Below are 23,002 nucleotides of genomic sequence, written 5' to 3' on the forward strand. Positions count from 1 at the left end.
GATGACTTTTCCTTCGACGCGTCTTCGATCTGACAAATGGAATGTCGAGTGCCGTCGAGACACGATGTTCGTCGCTTCCCTTTTCAAACAGGTCCACAACCCAGCCCAACCCATAGCCCACAATTTCCGTTCGTTCCTTTTCGAAATATACATTTATTGAAAATAATCGTTCTTCGCATCTATTGCATTCTTTTCGTCTATATGTTTCTTTTTTATTCGTTGTCGTTACATCGTTGCTCCTGATCGCGTTTCGAGCAGCGACGGGCCGATGATCGCTTCGAGTTTCGTTCGAGGGTATGAAATTTTGGAAATTTTTCAAAAGTCTTGGAAATCTTGAGAAAAACGAACACACCTTCGTATCAAGACTTCGAAGACCTTTAAATCGTTAGTTTAGAATATTAAAATTTCTCAAAAATCTTCAATATCGAATCAAAGTGATAAAAAATTTATCAGTGATCGAATCGTTAAAAATTCGTTGCCCATCACTAATTTTCCGTTTGTACTGTATGTTGCTCGTGCCCCTAGTCCCCTGGATACATAGGGATCCAGTTCACCTTCGATTTCTTCGCGTGGTAATTGAAGACGTCCCAAGATCTCGATCCGTAAGTCTCCGGGGGACTAAGGGGTCCGGAACATGCGTTTCGCGGATAGTCGCCATAGAAAAAGTAACAAAAATCGATTTGTCACTTACTTCACGATCGTTGATCGTGATCGGTTTGCGTCTCGGTCGTTGGCGCGCACGCGTTCGGATCGGTGTTGCGCGTTGCGGTCGTTTAGCGAAAAGAGAAACGAATTTTTTATCCAATGTACGGAGCAGCGTATTTTCTTCGTCACTTTTGGTCTCGGTGTTAGTCGAGGAAGTCAGGCGCCTATACATATACATATACATATACAATTATGGCGATACGCGCGAACGAACGATCGACCATGTTAATACGAACGGTCACCGTTCGTTTGCACGCATACCTATCCGGATATAATTTAACTTTTGCGTTTATATTTAAATTCGTATATATATATAAGACTGGTTCGCAAGTCTGGTCAGTTAGGCCATCGTCAGGGTGCCTGCGCCCATGCCGAAGCCCACACCCTTGGGCCCGAAATTTCGGCCGTAACAACCGCGACAGTAGATGTCCCCGTCCGGGCCGTCATTCAGATTCGTCGAGTCTAACGAACGATGGCACTCGGCGCAGCTGAAGCAACGCTTGTGCCACACGCGGTTCTTCGAGATCATCTGTTCGGCAGCGTACACCGGATAGCCACAACGCGCACATCCGTGTCCGTCGTTCCGCTTCTGACCAACTTGAGGCTTTGAATCGATGCTGAAACAGACAAGATTCTTTGATCTTAAAGTGTCTAACCTCCAATTACAGCCACTAGTTGCATTTTAAGTTTCCAGATGGCGCCTCAAGACATAACTGTTATGGGCAGGCGCTTTGATGGTAAGAAAGCCATAAGGTTTTGTTCTATTGAACTTACTATGAGGGAGCATGATCTCCATTCGTCGAGACAAGAGTCGGAGCGTGTCCGAATCCGAATCCTTTGGGTCCAAAAAGTTTACTATAGCAAGATCGACAGTGGATCTCCTTGTCAGGTCCATCGCAAGCCAGCATGGAGTCCAACGGTCGGTGGCATTCTGCACAATTGAAGCATTTCTTGTGCCACATGGTGCCTTTGGCAAGCTGTTGTTCAGCAGCGAATACCATGCCACCGCAGCGAGGGCAGCCCTGTCCAGCTGGTGCCTTGATCGAGGTCGTGTCGGGATTGTAGAATGGTCGGCTGGCTGAGATTTCTTCCTCCCTGAAAGAAACATCGCTTTGAGCTTCTTGCTTTAAAGAATTAAACAAAATTTCTGTTTTGAACATCTTAGGACCTATGTGTCTTCTATGAGGCTTGACAAATAATGGAAGTCGAAGAATTTACTAACGTTAAACCATCAGTTTGTAAGAAGCCTGATCCGCATGCGAATCCATATCCATGCGGTCCCCATTTCTTTCCGTAGCAGGTCTTGCAGTAGACATCTTTGTCGGGGCCGTCGCAGGCGATGATGGAGTCAAGAGTTTTGGTGCAGTCGTGACACTTGTAGCACTTCCTGTGCCACTCGCGACCCTTTGCCAACACTTGTTCAGCAGCGAACACCACGCCACCACAGCGTGGACAACCCTTGCCTGGGGGAGCCTTGATTATGGCGGTGTCGATCACGGTGGTACGGGGAGCCGCCTCACTATATTCAAAAGATCACCAACCTTATCCTTCAATTCTTTCAGTCCTTGGAAAATGTCATCCAATTTCAAGTCACTCGAATGACGTAAGCAACTACCAGATATTGAAATTTCATTATTTTTATCAAGGACTATAAGATAATTCTTTTTATTTTGCTATTGGTTTTCATTTGGGCGACTTGATAGATTGGGTAGGCACAAATTTTGAAAAACAAGCTCATGCTTTATTCAAATGCATTAGGGGATGTTTGAACTACAAAGGGTGCATTGATCAGAGTTAATTATTTCATGTGGTAGATTCAACCCCTTGCGGACGAGACCTACCGGTGAATTGAAACAAAATTTTATTTTTATTTAAAACTCTACGTTATTTAATCATCCGCAAAGATTGAATATGCAACAATTTAACTCAAGATTCAATGTAATCAGCTTCATAGTAATAAGGGTCATGCTCGAAAACTAGGGAACAGAGTTATTTGCAAATTTCCTTAAGAAATCTTTCAGCAAGTGAAGATAACTAACTCCAGGAGCGTTGAAATAATTAATTACAATTAGTAACTCGACACTCTGAAGCGATTGAATTGCTGCAAGAGAGTAGTGAGGGTGAGTAATAGCGCAAAGCGTTAAGGCGTCGACTCGTGTGGACAGTAGAACGTCGATACTTGCTGGCGGACCTCTGGTCCATCGCATTCTTTACCGACAGTCGGTAAAAACGAAAACAATGATTCCAAGTGTACAATTATCGAAATTCTACTGCACTTGTGTATAAAGACACAAACGTCCATTTGTTCGTTCTTTCATTCATAGACTGGTTTTTCTTTGGGGTTAAATGGAGCCCAATCGATATCCTTGGCTCTTTATGAAGATCGATGGGGTACAGACGGACACACACGTTAAGTGGCGAATTACGGAATAGTATAACTATGGGGTCGCGTACCCCTCGTCCTCAATATCGCACTGCAGCCCGATCCACATAACCCCAGCATGGCCAATACCTCGCGGACCGAATTTCTTCGGATAGCAAGCTGTTAAGCAGACAAGCGCATCATATTATAGTGAGAGAGTGTAGAAGCCGAGGCGGGATATATCTCTCGCGTGTTCCCGTCTCAATCTCGGCTCTGAAAACCCACCCATTGGCGTAGCAGTCGCTTTGTAGGGCGCCACCACCCTGGCCGTAGCCATAACCCTTCGGTCCGAATCTCTTTCCGTAGCATACTGCAGAGAACATCAGTTAAAGGAATCTGGTCGTTTTGGCCTGGTTGCCTGACGTCTACGCAGGGCACCACGTGTCTGGACGTGTCCTAACTATTTTCTTTACTATTTTTTTTTTTAATTTTACAAGGAGGATCAATAAATGGGTCGATTTGGAAGTTTTAAAAATTGCAGTCAAAATAATCTTCAACCATAATTTATACTTTTGATTTCCCCAACAGATGGCGCCACAGGGTGGAGCAACTGGTGCACCTAACGTAACCTACGCTACTTCATTGAGCTTTTTGGGTTCTAAACACAATGTAACTGTTATATATGACAATTTTATAATAATAACTGGAATGGTTCTGATTTTTATACCACTTTTACAACTCTTCTGAACACGTCCAGTACGTTATGCCTCTGCTTTATAAACCCTCGGTTACCTCACCTTTGCAATAGATGTCCTTGTCAGGACCTTCGCAGCAGTTGACGGAATCTAATCTCTTGTTGCAGTTGGCACATTTAAAACATTCCCTGTGCCATTGCTGCGTGGGACACAAAGGGACGAGTGTTAGTCACCAACAGTTTTCAGAGGATTCTTAACGAGTCTTACGTTCTATTATACATAGTTATTCCCGAGATCAGTTTCCTCAAGTGCTATTACTCCGATAGGTCTTATTTTCAGAAAGGCATTATTCCCAATGTATCATAATTACAAGGACTGAAAATAAGTTTTGTATCACGGTACGACTGCCCCACTAATGCTACTCTACACCTGTGGACACAAAAATATGGGACACAAGGACCAACACTCACGAAGTTCGAATAAAAAAAATATAGGCAATCTTAAGGGGAATTAATAATCCCTATGATCCAGGAATTGTGCGACAATTTATGCAACACTTTGCGCCAGTGTGTACAAAAGAATTATCATTTCCTTTTTTTTCTCTGAACGAACAAACAGTGTTAACTAGCTGTTGGACCATCATGAAGGGGTTGGGGGGACACAAAAATCCGTGAAAAAATAGAGAGACTTTTTGGATTGCAAAAAGAGATACCTCGACAATATATTTCGCGATCGGGACCATCGCAATGAAGCGTCGAGTCCAGAGACCGTTGACAGACTTTGCACTTGTAGCATGACTTATGGTAAGCCTAATCACAAGAAGCAGGAATAACCATGGTGTGCCCGGTAATAGGCGAATTCTTCTCGCGATAATCTGTGAAGGGTCTTGGTGCCGCGACCATCTTATATACCGAGTGTCATTTTTAAATCTATCCATCATGATTATTCAATTATGCTTGAAATTATTTTTGGAAAAACCTCAAATTATATAAATTAACTTTTATCGATTGATTCAAACAAAACACCCGGCATACTTAACCAGAGTTCATCAAACTTTCTGTATGATCTTGAAAACGAACCAGACAGAAAGATCATGGCGATTTGTTTCGCGTATACCGAAAAAAACAGCTCGTCGTAACTTGGGGTCATTCCAATTGGCCAGCGTCCGTGGTATCCCTAGGTTAACCGTGAACATAATGGATTTCATATCTCATATTTTCACTTTTAACGATTACGTATGCCAATTTATTTTGAATTCAACAAGTTTCGCCCTCGAACACGAAGATACTCGACGTTTTTCAGTTCATTTTTGTACTATGAGTCATCTTTGCGATCCTAACCTATATGTTCGCTTTGAGATGCTTCTATTCAACGTCAGGACAGATTGGCAGCGGCCTAAGAAGGGCAATTAGCCTCCATCGGTTTAATCCTCGAATACGATACTCGGTTCCAAGTTATTTTCCAACATCGAAGCATGTCCGCTCGGCCAGTTGGTTAGCTGCCAAGCTCTATAAAGACAGGAAAAGTTTCTGGGCCGGCACCAACGGCAACAAGCTACGATCCCGCCGCTCATTCTCCACTGAGCTAGGGCTTTTTTTCCCCACATTGTTATGAAATGTACCGGTTTCATCATACGGTAAGATTACGGAGGATACTTTACGGTCCATGAGCCATTGGCACTGTGTCAGCCAGGTGGTCTGGTCAATTTTAGCATCGAATTACGCGAGGCCACCCTCGAATATTATTCGCGACTCTGTCTCTTGCTTTCACTGTTCCTTCAAAAACAACCTTCATATGACAATCTTATTTTTAATGAATTTAACCAATATTTGCACTGCAATTCATCAAATGATAATAGAAAATTTAATCCAGCTTTATGAAGAGCAGTGGGATCAGCTAGTTTACTTCAGTTCCCTCTTCTAAAACGTCCGCGGATAAGATTAGCCATGAGCAATCGCAATATATCGAAGAAAATTCAACAAGCTACCGTCTTAATAATTAATAACCCGAATATTTCGTAACCCGTATGAAGTATCAAGTTTCCGTGACGAAAATAGGAGCCGGCGCTTCTACCACCATCTTCCGGACGTAACGTGAACATTGTTCTCAGGCGTGACAAATCGCGGCACCAAGGTGTTTTACTCTACTGCACGCAATGATGCGGTCGTAAGTGACCGTCTTTCGAGGAAAACTCACCCTTCCTCGAGCCAGCATCTGCTCAGCTGCGTACACGTATCCTCCGCATCGAGGGCAGCCCTCTCCTTCCGGCGCCTTAGCGATCGCTCGTGATTCCAGAACAGCGTTCGATCCTCTCGATAATTCCCTAAAAATGCGTCCTTTGTAGAGATCGGATTGTCAGTCGTACGGTTAGCGTGTGTGGTCGAGCTGCTGGGGATTCCCAACAGCAGTGAACCACAGCCCCTCAACGAAATGAACAAATTTCAGGACGATACAGACACTGGACAAATATTTTCATAGTTAAATTTGTTGGAGGCTTTCGGTAGATTTTCTACTGAAAAGTTTTTGAGGAGTTTTTAAACAGTTTCTCGAAGATGAACGAAGACAGGGGCCGTTGGACACGTAGGGCTGGAAATCACCAGGGACCAAGCGGATAATACAGAATACAAATGAACAAAAAAAAAAACACCACTGCAAAAAAAGAAGAAGGAAAGTCGAGCGGCGAACACGTCGAGGCGGGACATTCAAAACCCGTTTCTACGATCGGTTCACTGGTCGAACAAATGATTACCAGAAACCCGTCACAGAAATAACAACCCGACGGTTAGCGTGTTAGGCACATGTTAGTATTAGGTTAGTATCCCCTTTCCCCTTTGCAACCACGCAAAAGTGGCTTCCGCCGAGCCCCGAGAGGAGAGCCAAGAAGCGGATAACGTGTGTGTACGTGTATGTGTGCGCGCGTGTACGTGTGTTGACAAGAAAACTAAACAATAATACAATTTTACTCGAGTGAAAATAAAAGAAAAGAAAAGAAACAAGTGAGGACAGAGCGTGAAAGAATAGGAGGGAGCACATGGGATATGGGCTTGTCGTGTAGTACGTGGCAATGGTAGAGGGTGCTAACGGAAGTAAGCCGAGGAAGAAAGTGTAGAAAAGAAAGAAAGTCTTATTACAAAAAAAAGTAGGTGCGGAACAAATAGTAGCCAATTAAAAATCAAAATCAAAAGTGATTCGATACCGATCGTGGAAGCCTTACAGACAAAAGCTTCTACTCATCTACGTACATAATTCATTTCTACACCAAGCGAGCGCTCTAACAACCCTATGAAGCACCCAACGAGTTAACGTGTTAGCAAGGTTACGGGGTTACGTGTGTGTTTCGATAAGAAAAATAAATAAAAGGTACGAGAGGCCGTGCAGGTGTGCGGATCGATAAATCGTAGAGAGAGAGAAAGAGAAAGAGTGATGGAGTAAAAAAAAAAACGGAGAAGACCAAAAAAGAAAAAAAAGTAAAAAGAAAAATATCGAAGAAAAAAAAATGAAGAAATAAGCTCGTTTCTTTGGTCGTTCACGAGAATGTATAAGGCAAAATAAGAGACATAGGCAGATATAGAGAGAGAATAGAGATAGATAGAAAGAAAGAGGCGGAATCAGACTCGGTGCTCACCATTTTGATTTTGTTACTCGATAGTTCCCTTTATCACGAGGGGTGCGCGCAGGCTCGTGATAAAGTGACAACATATATTGTTCAATGGGCCTCCGGTTGGCTCGCACTCGACGGGGCTGGCGGGGGTAGTTTAAGGTGTACATATAATATTCTTTTCTTTTTTTTTTTCGATTTGACGTGCTTTCTTTCTTTACGAAAGGGGTCCAGGGTTTCGGGGAAACTGGGTGCAGGTTAACGGACGGCCTGGCAGGTTCATCCATGAACCTTGCGCTTGGTACGCTCTCCTTTTCCTCTGTTTTGCGACGCCAGGCCGAAATTTCGTGCACTTTTTTCTATTATTCTCTGTTTTCTATTTTTTTCTTCTTTTTTTGGGTTATAGATATAAATATATATACATACGTATCTACATGTATGTACACCGGTGCATAGGAAGTGTTCGAACCACAGCTTGTGTAGTCGAACCAAAAATGACACAACAAAAATATTTGATTTTAATAGTTAAATTTGTTCGAGGCAGGTAGGCAGTTAGGTTAGGGATCTGAGGCCATCTTTGATTCTAATATGATCCTGAGTACTTTTACACTTCTAAAAAGTTTTTAAATTAATTCTTAATTGTAAGAATTAGTTAAGGATAATCTACCCAAATGGGAACACCACCATAAGCCCTCGAGCAAACCTAACCTCAAAAGAGGATAGTTGTAAAATATGTGTTACAGGTAAGATGGAGGTACATCTTTTGGATAAAGGATTAGAATTGTTCGAATATCTTCGTGCACCCGTGTACATATCGAAGCAGGTTGTGTATGCATGTACAGTGGGTCAAAAATGTTTTCGACACAACGAACCCGTCAACCAAAATCTTCCTCATCTGTACCATAGTAATTTTACTATCGAGAAACTGATCCAGTATGTTTGTTAGAAAGAATGGCAAGAACATTTTTGTCCAACCGTAAATGCGTTCGTAATTCGCGAAGCAGTACAGTGTCAATGAAGAACACCAGGAACCTTCTGTTTTTTTTTTCTTTCCCTTTTTTCGTCTTTTAATGGCACTTATTACAGATGGTACAAATGATTCTATAAACTAGCGTAATATGTAATGTAATCGCATTAAAGAAAAAATAAAATAAAAGGAAGAACAAGTATATACATATGTATATATTCGCGTGACGTGCGTGTGTATATATATGCATATACACGATCGAAGAGAAAAGTATTCGATCCGGCACGGACAAAGAAAATTAAGGAAGAGAAACAATTATAAGAAAGACAACGGAACGAAACGTAAAAGAGACTCAGAAAACGAAAAGAAGAAACAGAAACGGGAAGTTAAACGTGACAAAAAAACGAGAGAGACAGTCGAACTAGATTAAAACACAGTTAATTATCATTATAATAAACGTCGCGTCGTCGTCGTCGTAACATCATCATCATCATCATCATCACCATCACCATCATCGTTGTCGGTGCCGATGGACGACGAAAGGAAGGGGGGTTAGGTTATAGGTTAGGTTGCAGGCAAGTGGGCTACAAGGAGGTTGAAATTCACAACATAACGAACAGAAAATAAGAAAAGGTGAAATGCCGGCTCGTTTAAACACGAGCCTCCAACTCCAATAGGAACAGGGGAGACAGAATTTCGAAAACAGAAACAGGACTACAGAGATTTTGGGCTTAGGATCAAGTGGACAATCTGACACGGTCGTGATTGTTGTGTACACGTGCACGAAGACGTTATGATCCACTCAGAAGGGCTGCTGTTCCATCCAGGTTCATTCTTCAGGGCACGATTTGTCAAGAAGAGGATCATGCTGTTGGATCTGTAGGCTGTCTGGTTGATTCGACGGTCGATTTCGTTGGTCTATTTCATTCGTTCTCTTGGTTAACAACAGAGGGACAGGGTTTGGGGTTCAGGATCAAGGGTAAGTAGTTTTTCGAGGTGTGGGTGAGAAGAGGAGGGAGATGGACGACGGCAGGTGCACTCACTCGCTACTTTTCAAGTGTTCGCCCTGATCCATGGACAGGCAACCAGCGCCACCACCGAAGCCGTATCCTTTAGGGCCGAACTTGCGGCCATGGCACACTTTGCAAAACAGCTCTCCCTCGTGCTCGGAGCAGTTTGTCGAGTCAAGAAGTTTGCCGCACAGACCTGGAAGACAAACACACGATTCTTTGGCTCTGGTCTTTGTGACCCTGGTGTCAATTCCCCACACGCCAGCCTTCCCTATGGAGAAAGGCGACGTAGAGGAAGAACAATGACTTCCATGTGCATCATAAAAAAATAATGGTAACTATTTGTTCGTATCTAATTCATTTAATTTTCGAGAACCTCAGCCTTAAAAAATTAAAAATTATTTTGAAGAAAATTCATCTCAAAAGGGTCATGCCAGATTTATACTGATATGGTTACTGAAATCACGAATTGAATACTTTACAAAATTTCTTATTTCGAGCGAAAGTCAAAGAGTTTTCAGCGAGTTCGTACAGGGTCGTTGCACCCTTAGCTACGACGCTGGGTGGTTCCAATTGATCGCTGGCTAGCATACAAAACTAATTAAGGCCAAGACAAACCATCCGGGACTGGCATATAATTTATTTATAGGGTCGTCTAAATTTAAAAATGGCCGATGGTGTTTTTGCGCAACGAGATAACTCGTTTTACCTGCTACCGACGACGAACGTAATCAAATGATTAATAAATTTCTTCTGGAAACATTGTATATTGATTCGTTTATGAATAAGAAAAAAAAATTGGATTATCTTTCATGTTTGTCTTCCTATTTTTTCGTCTAGGATCTCCTACATTGAATTAGGTTAGGCGTAAGTGTTGATGAAAAATGGTTTTCAAACCCGCATTCAACACATAAAAATCTATAAGAAATGTTCATTAAATATTCCAAGTCCAAAAAAAGTCAAAATTTATTTAATAATGTAATTAATTAATAGCAGCATTTCTACGATAATTCCTAACCTAATATGGATCACGTTCATCGAATTATAAGATGTAAGAAAATACGTAACGTGAAATTCAGGTAGTATGTAACACTTAAATGCAAACACTTACCACACTTGAAGCACATCTTGTGCCATTTCAGTCCTCCGGCAACTCGTTCTTCCGCGGCGTATACGGATTTGCCGCATTTGGGACACTTAGGGTGCTCTACTGGTTTGAAAGGCATTTTGTTTATACTGAAAAAGAGAAAGAGAAACATATATTATTATTAGAATCAACATTAAATGAAATAATCTTGAAATGATCAATGGTGAATCAAGTGATTATTCAATTGTCCTCTGACAAATGTTAGTATTTTTGCACAAATCCATTGTACACCTCAGAATTCAATTAAAATCACAATGATTAATGCATCCCTATTCTTAGAAGATCCTTCAAGATTTTCGCAAATTCTATCAATCACGTCTCATTCAGACCCCATGAATGACTGACAATTGAAAATTTATAACAAATTTTCTTCCTCATTTTCTAAGATAAAATTACAATGAATATTTCGTAAATCCTTAATCACGACTAAACTTAAGATAACTGTTGCTTAATGTAACTCAGGCCAATTCACATATGGACCTAACCTAATCCAAGCTACGTCTCCATGCCAATTCACATCACCACCCAATATATATCGAAAGGTCATCAATTGCCTTCATCAAAGAAGATGAAAGGGGTGCATCAGGCACAGACATCAGGTATTAAAGGTTCATAGAACATAGAAGAGTAATTAAAATCATAGCTAAAGCCGAAGGATATTTTCCAGAAATATATAAGAATATAGCCTAACATCAATAAGGTTAGGTTCACTTAAAACAATAACCTAACTTCCTTCTGTCTAAACAATGGCAGGGTGTGGTATGTACCGCCAGTTAATGTTAAACAACTGATTCAAAATTCAATGTGGCCAGAGGTGTATAAACAAGGATTCACATCGCAACAGCGATAATTCAACAGGCGATTACTTAACCGTACCACGAGGAACGTAAACAATTTCAGCCTCCGCCCTACTGCCGGTGAACGAATCTATTTTTGGGACAAGTTTGAAGCCGACATGTGTGCTCGGTCACAAACACCAACAGGAAATCAGAGACTCGAGGAAAAGCTGAAGAGCTTACGTTCAACTTCAAATTCATTTACATAAATATAATTTCAACAGAGGACCATATGTTTTATATTAACATTTAGAAGATACTGGTCACTAATGGAGCCATGACAATTCTGCTAATTCTGTTCAAACGTCAGATTCTTTAATCCTCATTAATAATACTCTCATGGAGGCTTATTAATCTACAATGAGAGTAATAGTAACACGAGACTTGAATTGTCCTTGTGAATCTTGAAGTCGATCAAATTTTAGACTTTTATATGAATGGAGAGCAATTCATCATAAATATTGGCAAATTGAGCCTAACCTAAAAATATTATATCAGATTGGAACTTCCTTCACTTGCTATTCTTCTTTTAATTTAAAAAATTGATCATTTTGGACCTTAAGGCCATGAAAATGGTAATACCAAAATGGTCGCTCTAAACAACAACAACAGCAACATGGAGTCATCTTAAACACCAAAGTACCCTACTGGCCCAAACAATGTCCTTATCAAAATTGTTGGAGAACATTTGTTCGCACGTCTTTTGGAACCGTCTATAGTGGCAACGGTATTAGTAGAGAGGCTAGAGAGACCCGGAGAGAGCAGCAAGAGAGACGGAGGATTCTATATCCGTGCAGACGCGAGGCGGACCGCGAGGCCGTATTAGGGAAGGTGCTAGATTCTCCACAACGCGGTCGCCATTACCCCTACCTTCGAAACCTGCACATCCTCGTGTCGTTTTTAAGTAGGTTTTCTTACCCCATCAACGTGTGATGTTGGACTATAGCTATAGGGGTATGGTTACAGGGGTGCTATAATAGAAGCAGCCTTAGCTGGTATGGCACAAGATAAGAAAGGCCTTCCATTTGGGATGACTACTTGCAAATTTAATTTTAGTGGTATTTATAAATTCCTAATATGTAGGAAGTATAGGGTCCAGTGCACCCCATAACACTACTGGTGTAGGGCTAACCTAGAGGGCAGCACCTGCAATTAAGACCCTTGGACTTATCATCACCTGTGTTTTATTTAGCTTTCTATAAAATCTATATGACTCATACGGTGGAAAAATAATATTGAAGATACAGAGCATCACGTAATTAATGTTGGAAGTTAAACAATAACAATTCTATATGAAAAACTAAAATTTGTTGGCACGTGGCTTCATGCTTTAGAAAAATCAATGAAAATTTTTATTTGAAGCTACATGTTCTTTAACAAATTGTATGATTCCTCGATCTTTCGACTAAGTAGAGGGAAGAGAAAGCATTACATCACAACAGTGCAAGAATGCTGTGCCACCCTCGTGGGTACTAAATCTAGTCCGTCTCAAATTTCATGGCTTTTCAGCGAACACGAATTCCACTCATCTGAACTGAAACTTTTTCCTTTTATTGTCAAAACAACGATCATATTTGTTTCTTCTCCTAAACCATTTTTCAAAAGCAATTATGAAAGCAAAATGTATCCCCAAAATATACCTTGCTCCCTCTAACCTAAAAGCCAATTCCTTAGGACAACCCACTTCAAACAATCACCAGTCCTCATTTTCAATATTCTATCAAGTCAAAATGTATCAAACTTAATTATTATAATCAACTGCCCTAAAAATGCCACTATCCTGCTTTGGGCTATGCTCGGAAGTCTCAGATCGACCATCATGTCATCAAGGATTCAAAGCATAGGGACCAACAGTTAGTTGCAAGGAAAAAACTGCTCCCTTCACTATTTGAAATTTGAAATTAAAAATCCTTAGGTCCTGAAAGTAGCTGAGACAGTGGTATGAAGATAGGCCTCCCATGATCACGGACACTGATGTCTTGGTACTCACCACCGTTATCGGTCGAAGTCACGGGTGAAAATGGAAACTCGGGTAGGAGACAGGCGTGACGATGAAAAAACACCGAGAAGCACTCTACACCGCACTAATACTGGATTCGAATGGCTGTTCTCGCGTCGTGACCGTCCTAGTCATAGCCAGGGGTTTGCACACGGCACGTGTGCATCGGAACGTCAGTGCTGTTGACGACAACGTCGCGGTGGCAGAGGGAGTACAAGCCGCCTTCCATCTAGCGGGGGTGTTACACTATACTTTGAGATGGCTACTGGATAGCGAGGTGACTACCGGGTTCTCGATAACGAATCCTTCACACTCCTGATCCTTTGGACTCCCTACAACTGGTCTTTCAAGTTTGTGTATCTGGTCCTTTGAATTTGGTATCATTGGAGGTCTGTGTAGCTGATAAGTAAAATTTCGGATGAGTGATCCTTGAAGCTCTTATATTTGGTATACGGTTAGCCCAGAGGTCTGTGTAATTGATAAGTAAAATTTGGGGTAGGAGGATTTTGTAATTTGGTATGAGTGATCCTCAGAGACTTAACATTGTAGGCTGACCGTTTAAGCATATGTATGTACCTATTTTGACATTTAGTATAGGTCCTTTTGTGTTACAGGTTAACAAAATTTGGTATACTTGGCAAGAGTGATCCTTGAAGTTCTTGTGATGCAGCACAGCTAATCCTTCAAGTTTGTATGATTAATTAGCAAACTTTGGTGAACTTGGTATGAGGATGTTTGAAGTTCTTGTAAAGTAGCACAGTGAAACCTTGAAATTTGTGGAATTGATTACTAAAGTTTAGTATGATTGGTAAAGATGATCCCTGAGGTTCTTATAATTTGGTAAATTATTTTATCATAGATAAACAATTTTTCATTTCAATTTTTCAATTTTTTTAACGAGAAGACATGTTGTCAATTAAAAGGAGATATTTTAAGGGGAACTGGCCAACATCTGTCAATACTGTCATGAATCAACCTGATCGCGATATGGCACTTCGGTATTCGTTTACATTCTACTACAGAGGGAAATGTGTTTTCTGAGCGATGAACCAGCGAAGACACACCGAAATAAATTTATTACTCATACATTTTGGACTAACTCCCGGAGCATAATGGCATCCGCGATGAACGGCAACGCGATACGATAATGTTTTCTAGGTTAACACTGATTCAACATTGGTGGTCCATCGATCAAAATCGATGATATAGCAGACATAAGTAATACAACTTCATTTCTTAAATAAAAATATAAAGTAACATTTCTCAACACAGATCCCATATTTTAAATAGAGATCTTCATAAACTTAACCTCCACTATTTTAACCCTACCAGTTCAAACAGCAAAGTCAGGGTAATTAACGAATGGAGGATGGTTCCAGTTTATTTCGAAACGAAACGAGGATAGAAGATAGTTGTGCAAGGATCGAATTCCATTTCTTTTCGTTAGTCAGTTGTAGGAGGGCAAAAAGGGGCGGTCTTTCCAAAAAGCTGTCGGTAACGAACGGGCTAAGCCGAGTGAGAGCCGTAAGCCACGGCTGTGGGAACACACTCATCCACTATTAATAGCACCTTGCTCAAATTTCTATTTTTAGAAGGACTTATATACGTGCACGTGGCTTTATGTAAAAACCTCCCTGCGAATGTATGATCGTGTGTACGCCCACGCGAATGCTGCGCGGCCCCGACTGTGCTTGGGCCATTGTGGTGAGCTTCCTTCTTCGAACTTTCTTCCTTTTGCTTGGAAACCATCCACCCGACAATCTTGATATCTTCTTGTAAATTGGACAGTATTAGACTTCTAAGTTCCAACGTTTATTTGATAATCTATCAACAAGAATCAAACCTAACCTCACTTAACCTAACCTAAACCATTGTGGCAAATTTTAATTCTTTTGCCTAGAAATTATTGATTCCTTCTTTTCGTAATTTTTTATTTAAAAGATAAAAAGTTATTCTTTCTTAATAATCCTTCATGCGAAGTTCAATGAACCAGAGGAATAGTGTGAAGAGCTCTATCAAGAATCAAGTACGATTTCTCTCTATTTCTATTTTAACAGAAGGATCATAAGAAATATATGAGATTCCGTGCATATAATTAGAACATTAGCTGGAGACACTGAAACGTAATCGTGAAGCCATTATCTGTTTGATTGACACCAGAATTCAATTAGATCCTGAGAATGAGTGCCCGTTCGATCCACCGCTGTGGCTTTCGTGTCAAAAATAACGAAACCTGCCGCAAAAGAGGAAGTGCTTAAAAATTCATGATACCAGGAAAACTGGTCGTTTTATTTATATTTAACGGAAAGGGTGCAACGATCTCGAGGTGGATGCACATCGAATTCCGTCAGCATTCTTTCCATTTACTTTTTTATAAAATTATGAATAAAAAGCTATTTAAAAATTATTCAAAATTAACTAATTACTTTTATACAAATTTTTAATGGAAATCCGAATAAATTTTGCAGCATTCAGGAGGTAAGGCCACCTTGGAAACTAGGTTAGGTTAGGTTAGGTTCCTGTAATTTATTCAGTAATTATTCTCAAAAGACTTTTACAGATTCTCCAATTACGTTAAAAATGCTTAATTAGATTTACATTTTATCTTAATTAATTTTCACCGAGGATTAACGTAAGAAGCTGAGTAATGCATCAAGTTCGATCATTATCTGATGCAGATTTCAATTATCTCGTTAAAGATCAAGTCAATAACGAGATGATAGTTTACACGACAACGAGGAACCATGTAGATAGCTATTAGTAGCGATTAAATCGAATTTGTGCAGCGCATAATGCAGAATTCTTGACTCGTTCCACTTGACCGTCTCTCTCCTTCACCCCTTCTTCGTAGCCTGAAATTATTTCCGTCCCGTGCTGCGGGTGTTACATGATCGCGGAAGAGCTCTCGCCCGAGTAATCCCTTGAAAAGCATTCATTTAATATTTTCACCACCCCCATCAATCATAAAATTCCATCTTCAACCGCCAAACGGTAGCCAGGTGAATCCTGACCCAGACCTGCCAAATGTGTACGTAATTTCTGGTAAAAACCTCGGTAATAATATTAAACATATGTTCTATCAACAATTTTAGTACTCTGGCAACCAAAATTACTATAGGAACAAAAAAAGAATGAGTAAAATCTTTCAAACATGTGCAAAGACAAATCGAAGCAATTTGTCAGCTATGAAATCACGCATAAAAATAACACCGTTGTTTACAAACACTAGAAGACATAAATAAAGAAAAATGTGATCTAGTTTCTTTTTTAGAGTTGGATCAAAGTTCTCTTCGAAAAGTTTTGTTAAGCTCCAGACCGTTGGAATTTTTCTGTAATAAAACTGTCTATGGTTTTAACTACTTCCTTCCTTCTTTCTTGATCATTCGTGGAGATTTCTCAGCGTGGTCAGGAAAGCAAATATAAGTATAGAAAGAGGACGGCCTAGTTGCCATCGCGGCCATCCGAAATATTAGAATAAGCCCACGCGCGTAATACAATCCCGATGGTAAGGTAACCAAATTTAGCATGTGACTTAGCAGACGCCCTCGAGACACTTGCACGCCCGATGACTCAGCTCGAGAACCGAACGAAGTCGAAGGAAAATGACGAAGAGATGAGCAGAGGAAGAAAAGAAGAGAATTGATTGACAATGATTTATTGGTGTAACTAACAAGAGGAGTGCACGATGGTTAAGTAGTAATTGTAAAATCTCGCTTTTATTTCAAAGAGGTTCGCGCTATAATTTTACAAAATTATTGTCTTTATTACGCTGGCCCCTCTTAAAATGACCCTGGTCCTCCCCACTGTGGGTCTGACTCCTCCTCAAATGGGCCTGACACTCCCCACTATGGGCCTAGCCCCTCCTTAAATGGGCCTGACTCCGCCCATTCCAAATCCCACCAGAAATCTTATCTTTTTATCCTAGGAAAATACTTTCTTCGACTCTTATTTTATATCAGAACGTCAGATTACAAAACGGAATAAATAGTACCATTTGGGTGGATAAGTAGGAAGAAAGCTCGAGTAAATTGTTTGCGTGGAAGACAAGTTCTGTCGCCAACTAATGTCTCGTTTTATCCGAGATGCAGTTAGTGAGTCACGGTAGCTTACGAAACGCAAAATTTGTCACCAGTCATTGTCTTTGATTCTACTTTTAACGATCACGGAATTACGTTCACCCTTTTTCAGACACTTGGCATGCCCACATAATCAACTTGATTCTTTTGCTTCAAAAATTAAAAAATTGCTGGAAAATTTTAGATGATTCATGGTAAAGATGTCTGACAATGAAATATTTCGATCTTGTGGCAAATTGGGTGAAAGAAATAAGTAGAATCACTTGTAAGGTTTTAACAGAGTGGTCAATCTTTAGACAACCACTTTGAAAATCCTTCTAATTAATCTCACTCAATTGAGAACTCGATAGAGCCATTGTGCTTGTGCCAAGCTGCTACATTTTATAAGTAGGTCGTTCACTTAAGTAAAATCATCATACTATTTATAACTACTAGAATTTAAAACCAATAAATTAAAAAATGTGTTTCCAGTCATGTATAAAAACAATGAATTAGAAGATATGTATCAAGTTGATGTTGTTATTGCCATTGTTGTCGTCAAAGAATTAGATCAATAGATGTTAAGGAATGCCCAATGTGAAAGATGAAACCTTGTTTCTTCATTCATCATTTAATTTATATTAATTGGTGATTTACTTCTAGGTCACAGCAAATTGTTGGTCTTAACTTATATGTATTAAACTTGAACTTCAGCTGAATTATAGAAACAACAGTAAAGACCGGCTGATGAATTTAGAATGGATCAAGGATTATCGCAAAAAATACCCTAAGTACTCAAGATTTATCACACTGGTTCCTGTCAGACTTTATTTACATCTAATTCGGATCCAACCCTGACCTAATCACGACCGTACCAAGGACTATTGCAAAAGATACCTTAGATTAAACTAACTTAACTTAGACCGACCTAACTTAGACCAAACACTAGGTTAACTTAGGCTGGAGTCAGATACTATGGTGTCCTGAACTAAAGTTAATAATTAACTTAGGATCATTCTAGAGGGCAGCACTGTATATGTTGAACTTGAACCTAGTATGTTAGATTAGATTCATTTTTATTAAAAAGGATAATTAGTATACAAAGGAAATAAGGTTAGGATTGTTTATAAATCATTATGAAATATGTATCCCATTTACCAGAGGATCTCAGTTAGTCAAATAGAACTGCTAAATATTCAGTACACCTAACCTTCAAATTATGAATTCCGCCCTGTTTCTGTCAAAACTTTTTAGAAAAGCGTGTCCGTCATCAAAGAAAGCTCTGTTCACTCCTATGTTTACTTGCTTCGAGTGCATTTAAATATAGAGGTTCATTATTCACCAGAAATCGCTCTGCCAATATTATTTGGACAATCTTCAATTCTCTCTTTCGATGACATAGTCAGCATCCTAATTTTGATAGTATTTCGCGCACTTTGTTGCAATTCATTCGTAAGATAACAGAAAGAAATGCTGGCCTAGTTGAACTTCATTGTCGGATTCAATCTCATAGTTGAATGTTCGCCAAATTAATCGCACGGTCTTAGGATGTAAATTGTTCAATCGATTGACTGCAACACGGTACACAATGTAGCTTGTTGTGATTCGTAAATTGCTGTCGTACTGACATGTTTTCGAAGTGGAAATCTCTCACTCGTTGAAATTTGAATACAATTTTTATTTACTAAATTCTAATTCCGTTTTCTAAATAGAATTAACAATTTTCAGAACTCTACATGTTTTGATACGAAATGGGCCTGCCCCCCCCCCCCCCCCCCTGTGGGGCTGGCTCCTCCTTGAATGGGCATGGTCCTCCCCACTATGGGCCTGGCCACTCCTCAAATGGACCTAGAAAAATAATAAGGTATGCATTTTCCCAAATGGCACAAGTAATCTAGGACCATCTATGTAAAAGAAAGCAGTCTCTGTCTTGGTAAAGTGCCTCCTAATTTCTTTCTAGTAGCCTAACATCATGAATCAGCAGCCCATAACAATCCTGTACAGCCTTTCAACGCGAGGAAGCTTGCACAACTGTTTGGTCGTGAGTATCCAGAGACGGTTCGCGTGTGACCAAGTCATTATGTCATTATAATGTAACAAGTTACCGATCGCGAACTGGCAACGATCGTGGAAATATTAAATCTATGCTCTGCAAGGGATGGAACGAGGCGAAGTGGGATATTTCGGCGGTTACCTTGAAAGTATTCGTCATCGCGGTTGAGAAAAACTGGGCCGGCTGCCTAACACATCTTGACTGTCTTTCTATTATCGGATCCCTATCAGATATCATCATTATCAGGCGGGGAATTTTAATTACACCGGGATATCGACGGGAATAAATTGTCGCACGTGCGACAACGAGCACAGTGTGCTTTGTCACGTTTAACGAATGTGTTAACGAGCGATTAATGTTGCAGGCAGAAAGCAGAGCCTATAAAGGCTTCTATTAGGTCGCCTTGTGGCTGTCCTGAAGTAACATCAATTTTGTAATTTGGGGAAGGTCTTTGGGATCGTTGAGACAATTTTTGACCCTTTAGGTATTATCTCTAGGCTTCTATGGAGTCAGTTGCTCTAGGGTAATAGCCCTTGGCCTTAAGGTCATGCTAGACCAGCCACTCCTGTGGGGCAGTACTAGGACTACTACTATAACTACTACTACTACGCTTAGTATTATTGTTGTAACTTCTTGCCCAACGATTTATAGACATCTGTGAGAACAAGAACTGCCAGCATCGGCAGCTAAGTCCTAAGTTACTGGGTTGTGGACCCATGTTACTTCTCTTCCAACAGTTCTTAACAAAGTTTTCAAGGTTTCTAAAAATTTTCAGTTCACTATCTTCTTTATAAAGGAAATATATTTGAAAATAGAGGTAAACAAGCAATTGATGATATAGGTAATTCGAGGTAAACGAATAAGTAGTATTCCGACAAGCATTAAATTCGATGAAACTTTGAAAAACAAGTCGTTCGTTTCGTCAGATGAAATATGAATATGACACGTGGGAAACTCGAGTGTCGTATGCAGTTTCTAAACGAGCCGCAAATGCCAGGAACTGTATCTACGATGTAACACGGATCCAGGAATAATGTACGGTAGTTGGCGTGAAAAATGAGCGGGACAATCGGTCACATTAATTACCTTCCTAGGAGGTAAAAAACTTCATCTTAAATTCATCCAATAAGATAGTAGGTTAATTACACTTCACAGCACTTGGAAAAATCAATTTTAATTTCTTTGAAATTCTCTCAATTTTCAAGAATGGTTTATATCTCCGAAAATAATTTTCCACTGCTTTTGTTTACACTTTTTAAATCACTCTGTCCCTCGATGCCAAGAGAAACAACAATAAATTGGACAATTTTCTAAACAAACGATTTGTCGAAACTTGATATGAAAACTAATGGGAAAGGGAATTTAAATTAAAACCAGGGTGCCGGATGTTACATTAGCATAACTGGGCGCCCTATCAAAAAAACGCAGTTTGCTTCTGACGCCAAGTATGTACGAAATGAGAACGACCACCTCGATCGTGTCTATTCCTGAGCCCACGTTTCCTAGCAGATTTACTTTGTTTTATTTTATTTCATATAGCCTCTCCCATGGCTCCTTTGATGCTCTCCCTACTAGGTTCTCTCGAGGGACTTCCTAGGAGCAACCTAGACTTCATATAATATCCTCCTAGTAGGATTCCCCTTAGGATTATCTTAGGATTCTCCTAGGCTCGCCTTTGGGATTCCCCAAGGTTTTCTTAGGGTCTGCCTAGGTTCTTTTTAAGCTCTCCTTAGAATCTTCCTATGTTATAGTTAAGTTTCCCTAGGTTCTTCTTCAGAACTTCCCTAGGTCCTCCCTAGAGAGGACAGTGAGCTGCCATCTTCTTGCAGTAGCACATCAACTACATCAAAGAAGGTTGAACAAAGCCCAGATGATATTTTCGTAGTGTTGCTATCCAATACGTGGCGCCATCTCCTTTTATTGATTTCGCGCGACGTTTCAGAAGATCTTACTATGATAACGTTTGCTTATCATTGAGAAAACACAAATTACAGATTTGAACTTTAAAAAAAATCAGTAACTCTTTAATTGCACACTGGATACAATAGAATTTTTCAAATTAATTTGCTTAAAATCAAAGTTCTATAGAAAATAAACTTCATTTTATATTTTTTTTTAATTACATCATTTTTAAAAATAATGTTCAGTAAAATATGAAAAGTAATTTTTATAATTACTTCCATGATCTTTCTGAAATGATAAAAAACTATCATAAATCACACGAATTCCATCTGCCCAAATCTACTTCTCGAATATTTTATAGTTGGCAGTAAACAATAATTTTTCTCGCTACAAATAACACTGGTAACATCCACTATAATTTTACCTTCAAAAACAACGGACAATCGTGTCCAATTTCGAATCATTATATCATTTACAAACTTCCTCATAAACACACAGACCCATAATAATCAAATCAAAATTCCACAGCATCCTAGAATATCCATAGTACAACAATGAATTTCAATTTTTGTTCGTATGTTCGCTGGTGGATGTGCATTCCAACCTCATAACCTATAAATATGATATGCCACCTCCTGTCAGAGATGTACCACATGTTTAATTTTAGTTTATAATATCAAGAAGATTCATATTTTGGAAGATGATTCAAAATAAAAAATAACCCCATGTTCTTATTTAACAATTTTCTCTTCCATAAAATATATTTCAAATTATTTATTTTCAATGGAGAATGGTTTAAATGATTCAGTAACATTTCTGGATGAAATTGAATCGAATAAGAGGCGATCAGTTCTCCACCCGTTTTCCAAAATTGTACGGACCGAAGCGTAGACAGTCTTCACACATCTGGAAGAGGCGAAAATAAATTTAGACCGACCTGTTACGAACGAAGGCCGTGCCAACTTGAATATACAACGACGATACACAATACCAATTACAATATCACACTATTTTCGTCGGCTTGCGTCCACTTTGTTCCGTTGCAATTCAATTTTCTTCCACCTGTTGTTGGCTGTCAGTAGAGATAGGATCCAAGTTTGTTACAAGTAGGTGCGGACAGATCATAAGTATTTAGAGGAACAGTATCTAGGGACAGTAAAAGGAAAGCCTAGGGATAATTTAGATCGATCCCAACAAAAATCTAGGGAGAACCAAAGGAGAACCTATGTACATGTTAGGAAAATCCTAAGGACAATTAATAACAACCCTAGAAAGATTTTAAGAAGAACCCACGGATAATCAAGGGAAATTCTAAAGAGAGTCTAAAGAAAGCCATGATTCAACTTTAAAGAACCTAAATATGTTCAAGATGAACGAGTTGTGACTTAAACTGCCAGAAAACTTGTTACAAATCCAAAAATCTTGACAAACGTTGTATTGTATGGATTCCAACAACGTAACCCAATGCTTTTAATAAATCCTGCTTCTGCTCTATTCGGATACACGAAAAGGAACATTAACATCATCATTTGAGAATCGTTGAAACCTTAAACGTTCCGAATAGCATCAATTACATTTAGCGTACCATAACGTAGGTAATCTCTATTTTCAGTAAGCTATTATAACCTTCCTACAAGGATTTATGGTATTTTCATTTCTACCAATCTAATTAT

The 23,002-nt window shown here is 39.6% G+C and overlaps 1 protein-coding gene and 1 long non-coding RNA gene across 15 annotated transcripts; one reads left to right on the forward strand and one right to left on the reverse strand.

Moving 5' to 3' along the window:
* Positions 1–1,005: 1,005 nt before the first annotated feature.
* LOC117606813 (muscle LIM protein 1) lies at positions 1,006–13,470 on the reverse strand. 8 transcript variants are annotated; one of them, XM_034329748.2, is made up of 9 exons: positions 13,311–13,470; positions 10,449–10,573; positions 9,371–9,533; positions 5,959–6,085; positions 3,865–3,961; positions 3,353–3,437; positions 1,928–2,224; positions 1,480–1,800; positions 1,006–1,322 (listed from the first exon to the last, which is right to left on the reverse strand). In XM_034329748.2, exons 2-9 carry the CDS (start codon positions 10,561–10,563, stop codon positions 1,046–1,048), a joined length of 1,482 nt encoding a protein of 493 aa, XP_034185639.1. In that variant the 5' UTR covers positions 10,564–10,573; positions 13,311–13,470; the 3' UTR covers positions 1,006–1,045. The 8 variants fall into 8 exon arrangements, 7 of the variants coding, with proteins under 7 accessions (XP_034185639.1, XP_034185638.1, XP_034185642.1 ...); XM_034329747.2 differs by lacking the exons at positions 3,353–3,437; positions 3,865–3,961 and adding exons at positions 3,160–3,247; positions 4,475–4,571; XM_034329752.2 differs by lacking the exons at positions 1,006–1,322; positions 1,480–1,800 and adding an exon at positions 3,160–3,247 and having other exon boundaries at positions 2,083–2,224.
* Positions 13,460–16,547, forward strand: LOC117606815 (uncharacterized). 7 transcript variants are annotated; one of them, XR_004582068.2, is made up of 4 exons: positions 13,460–13,596; positions 13,934–14,159; positions 14,256–15,023; positions 15,377–16,547. It is a non-coding gene; the product is annotated as an uncharacterized LOC117606815 (long non-coding RNA). The 7 variants fall into 7 exon arrangements; XR_004582069.2 differs by having other exon boundaries at positions 14,256–14,537; positions 14,652–16,547; XR_013062647.1 differs by having other exon boundaries at positions 14,243–16,547.
* The last annotated feature ends 6,455 nt before the right edge of the window (positions 16,548–23,002 follow it).

The sequence above is a fragment of the Osmia lignaria genome, chromosome 8 (assembly GCF_051020975.1).
Source record: "Osmia lignaria lignaria isolate PbOS001 chromosome 8, iyOsmLign1, whole genome shotgun sequence".
Taxonomy (NCBI): Eukaryota; Metazoa; Arthropoda; class Insecta; order Hymenoptera; family Megachilidae; genus Osmia; species Osmia lignaria.

Coding starts and splice junctions, on each gene's coding strand:
- LOC117606813 (XM_034329747.2), bottom strand. CDS start 10,563: ATGCCTTTCAAACCAGTAGAGCACCCTAAGTGTCCCAAATGCGGCAAA. Junction 2,225..3,159: donor TGCGATATTGAGGACGAGGG/GTACGCGACCCC, acceptor TTTTGAATATAG/TGAGGCGGCTCCCCGTACCA. Junction 1,801..1,927: donor TTACAAACTGATGGTTTAAC/GTTAGTAAATTC, acceptor TGTTTCTTTCAG/GGAGGAAGAAATCTCAGCCA.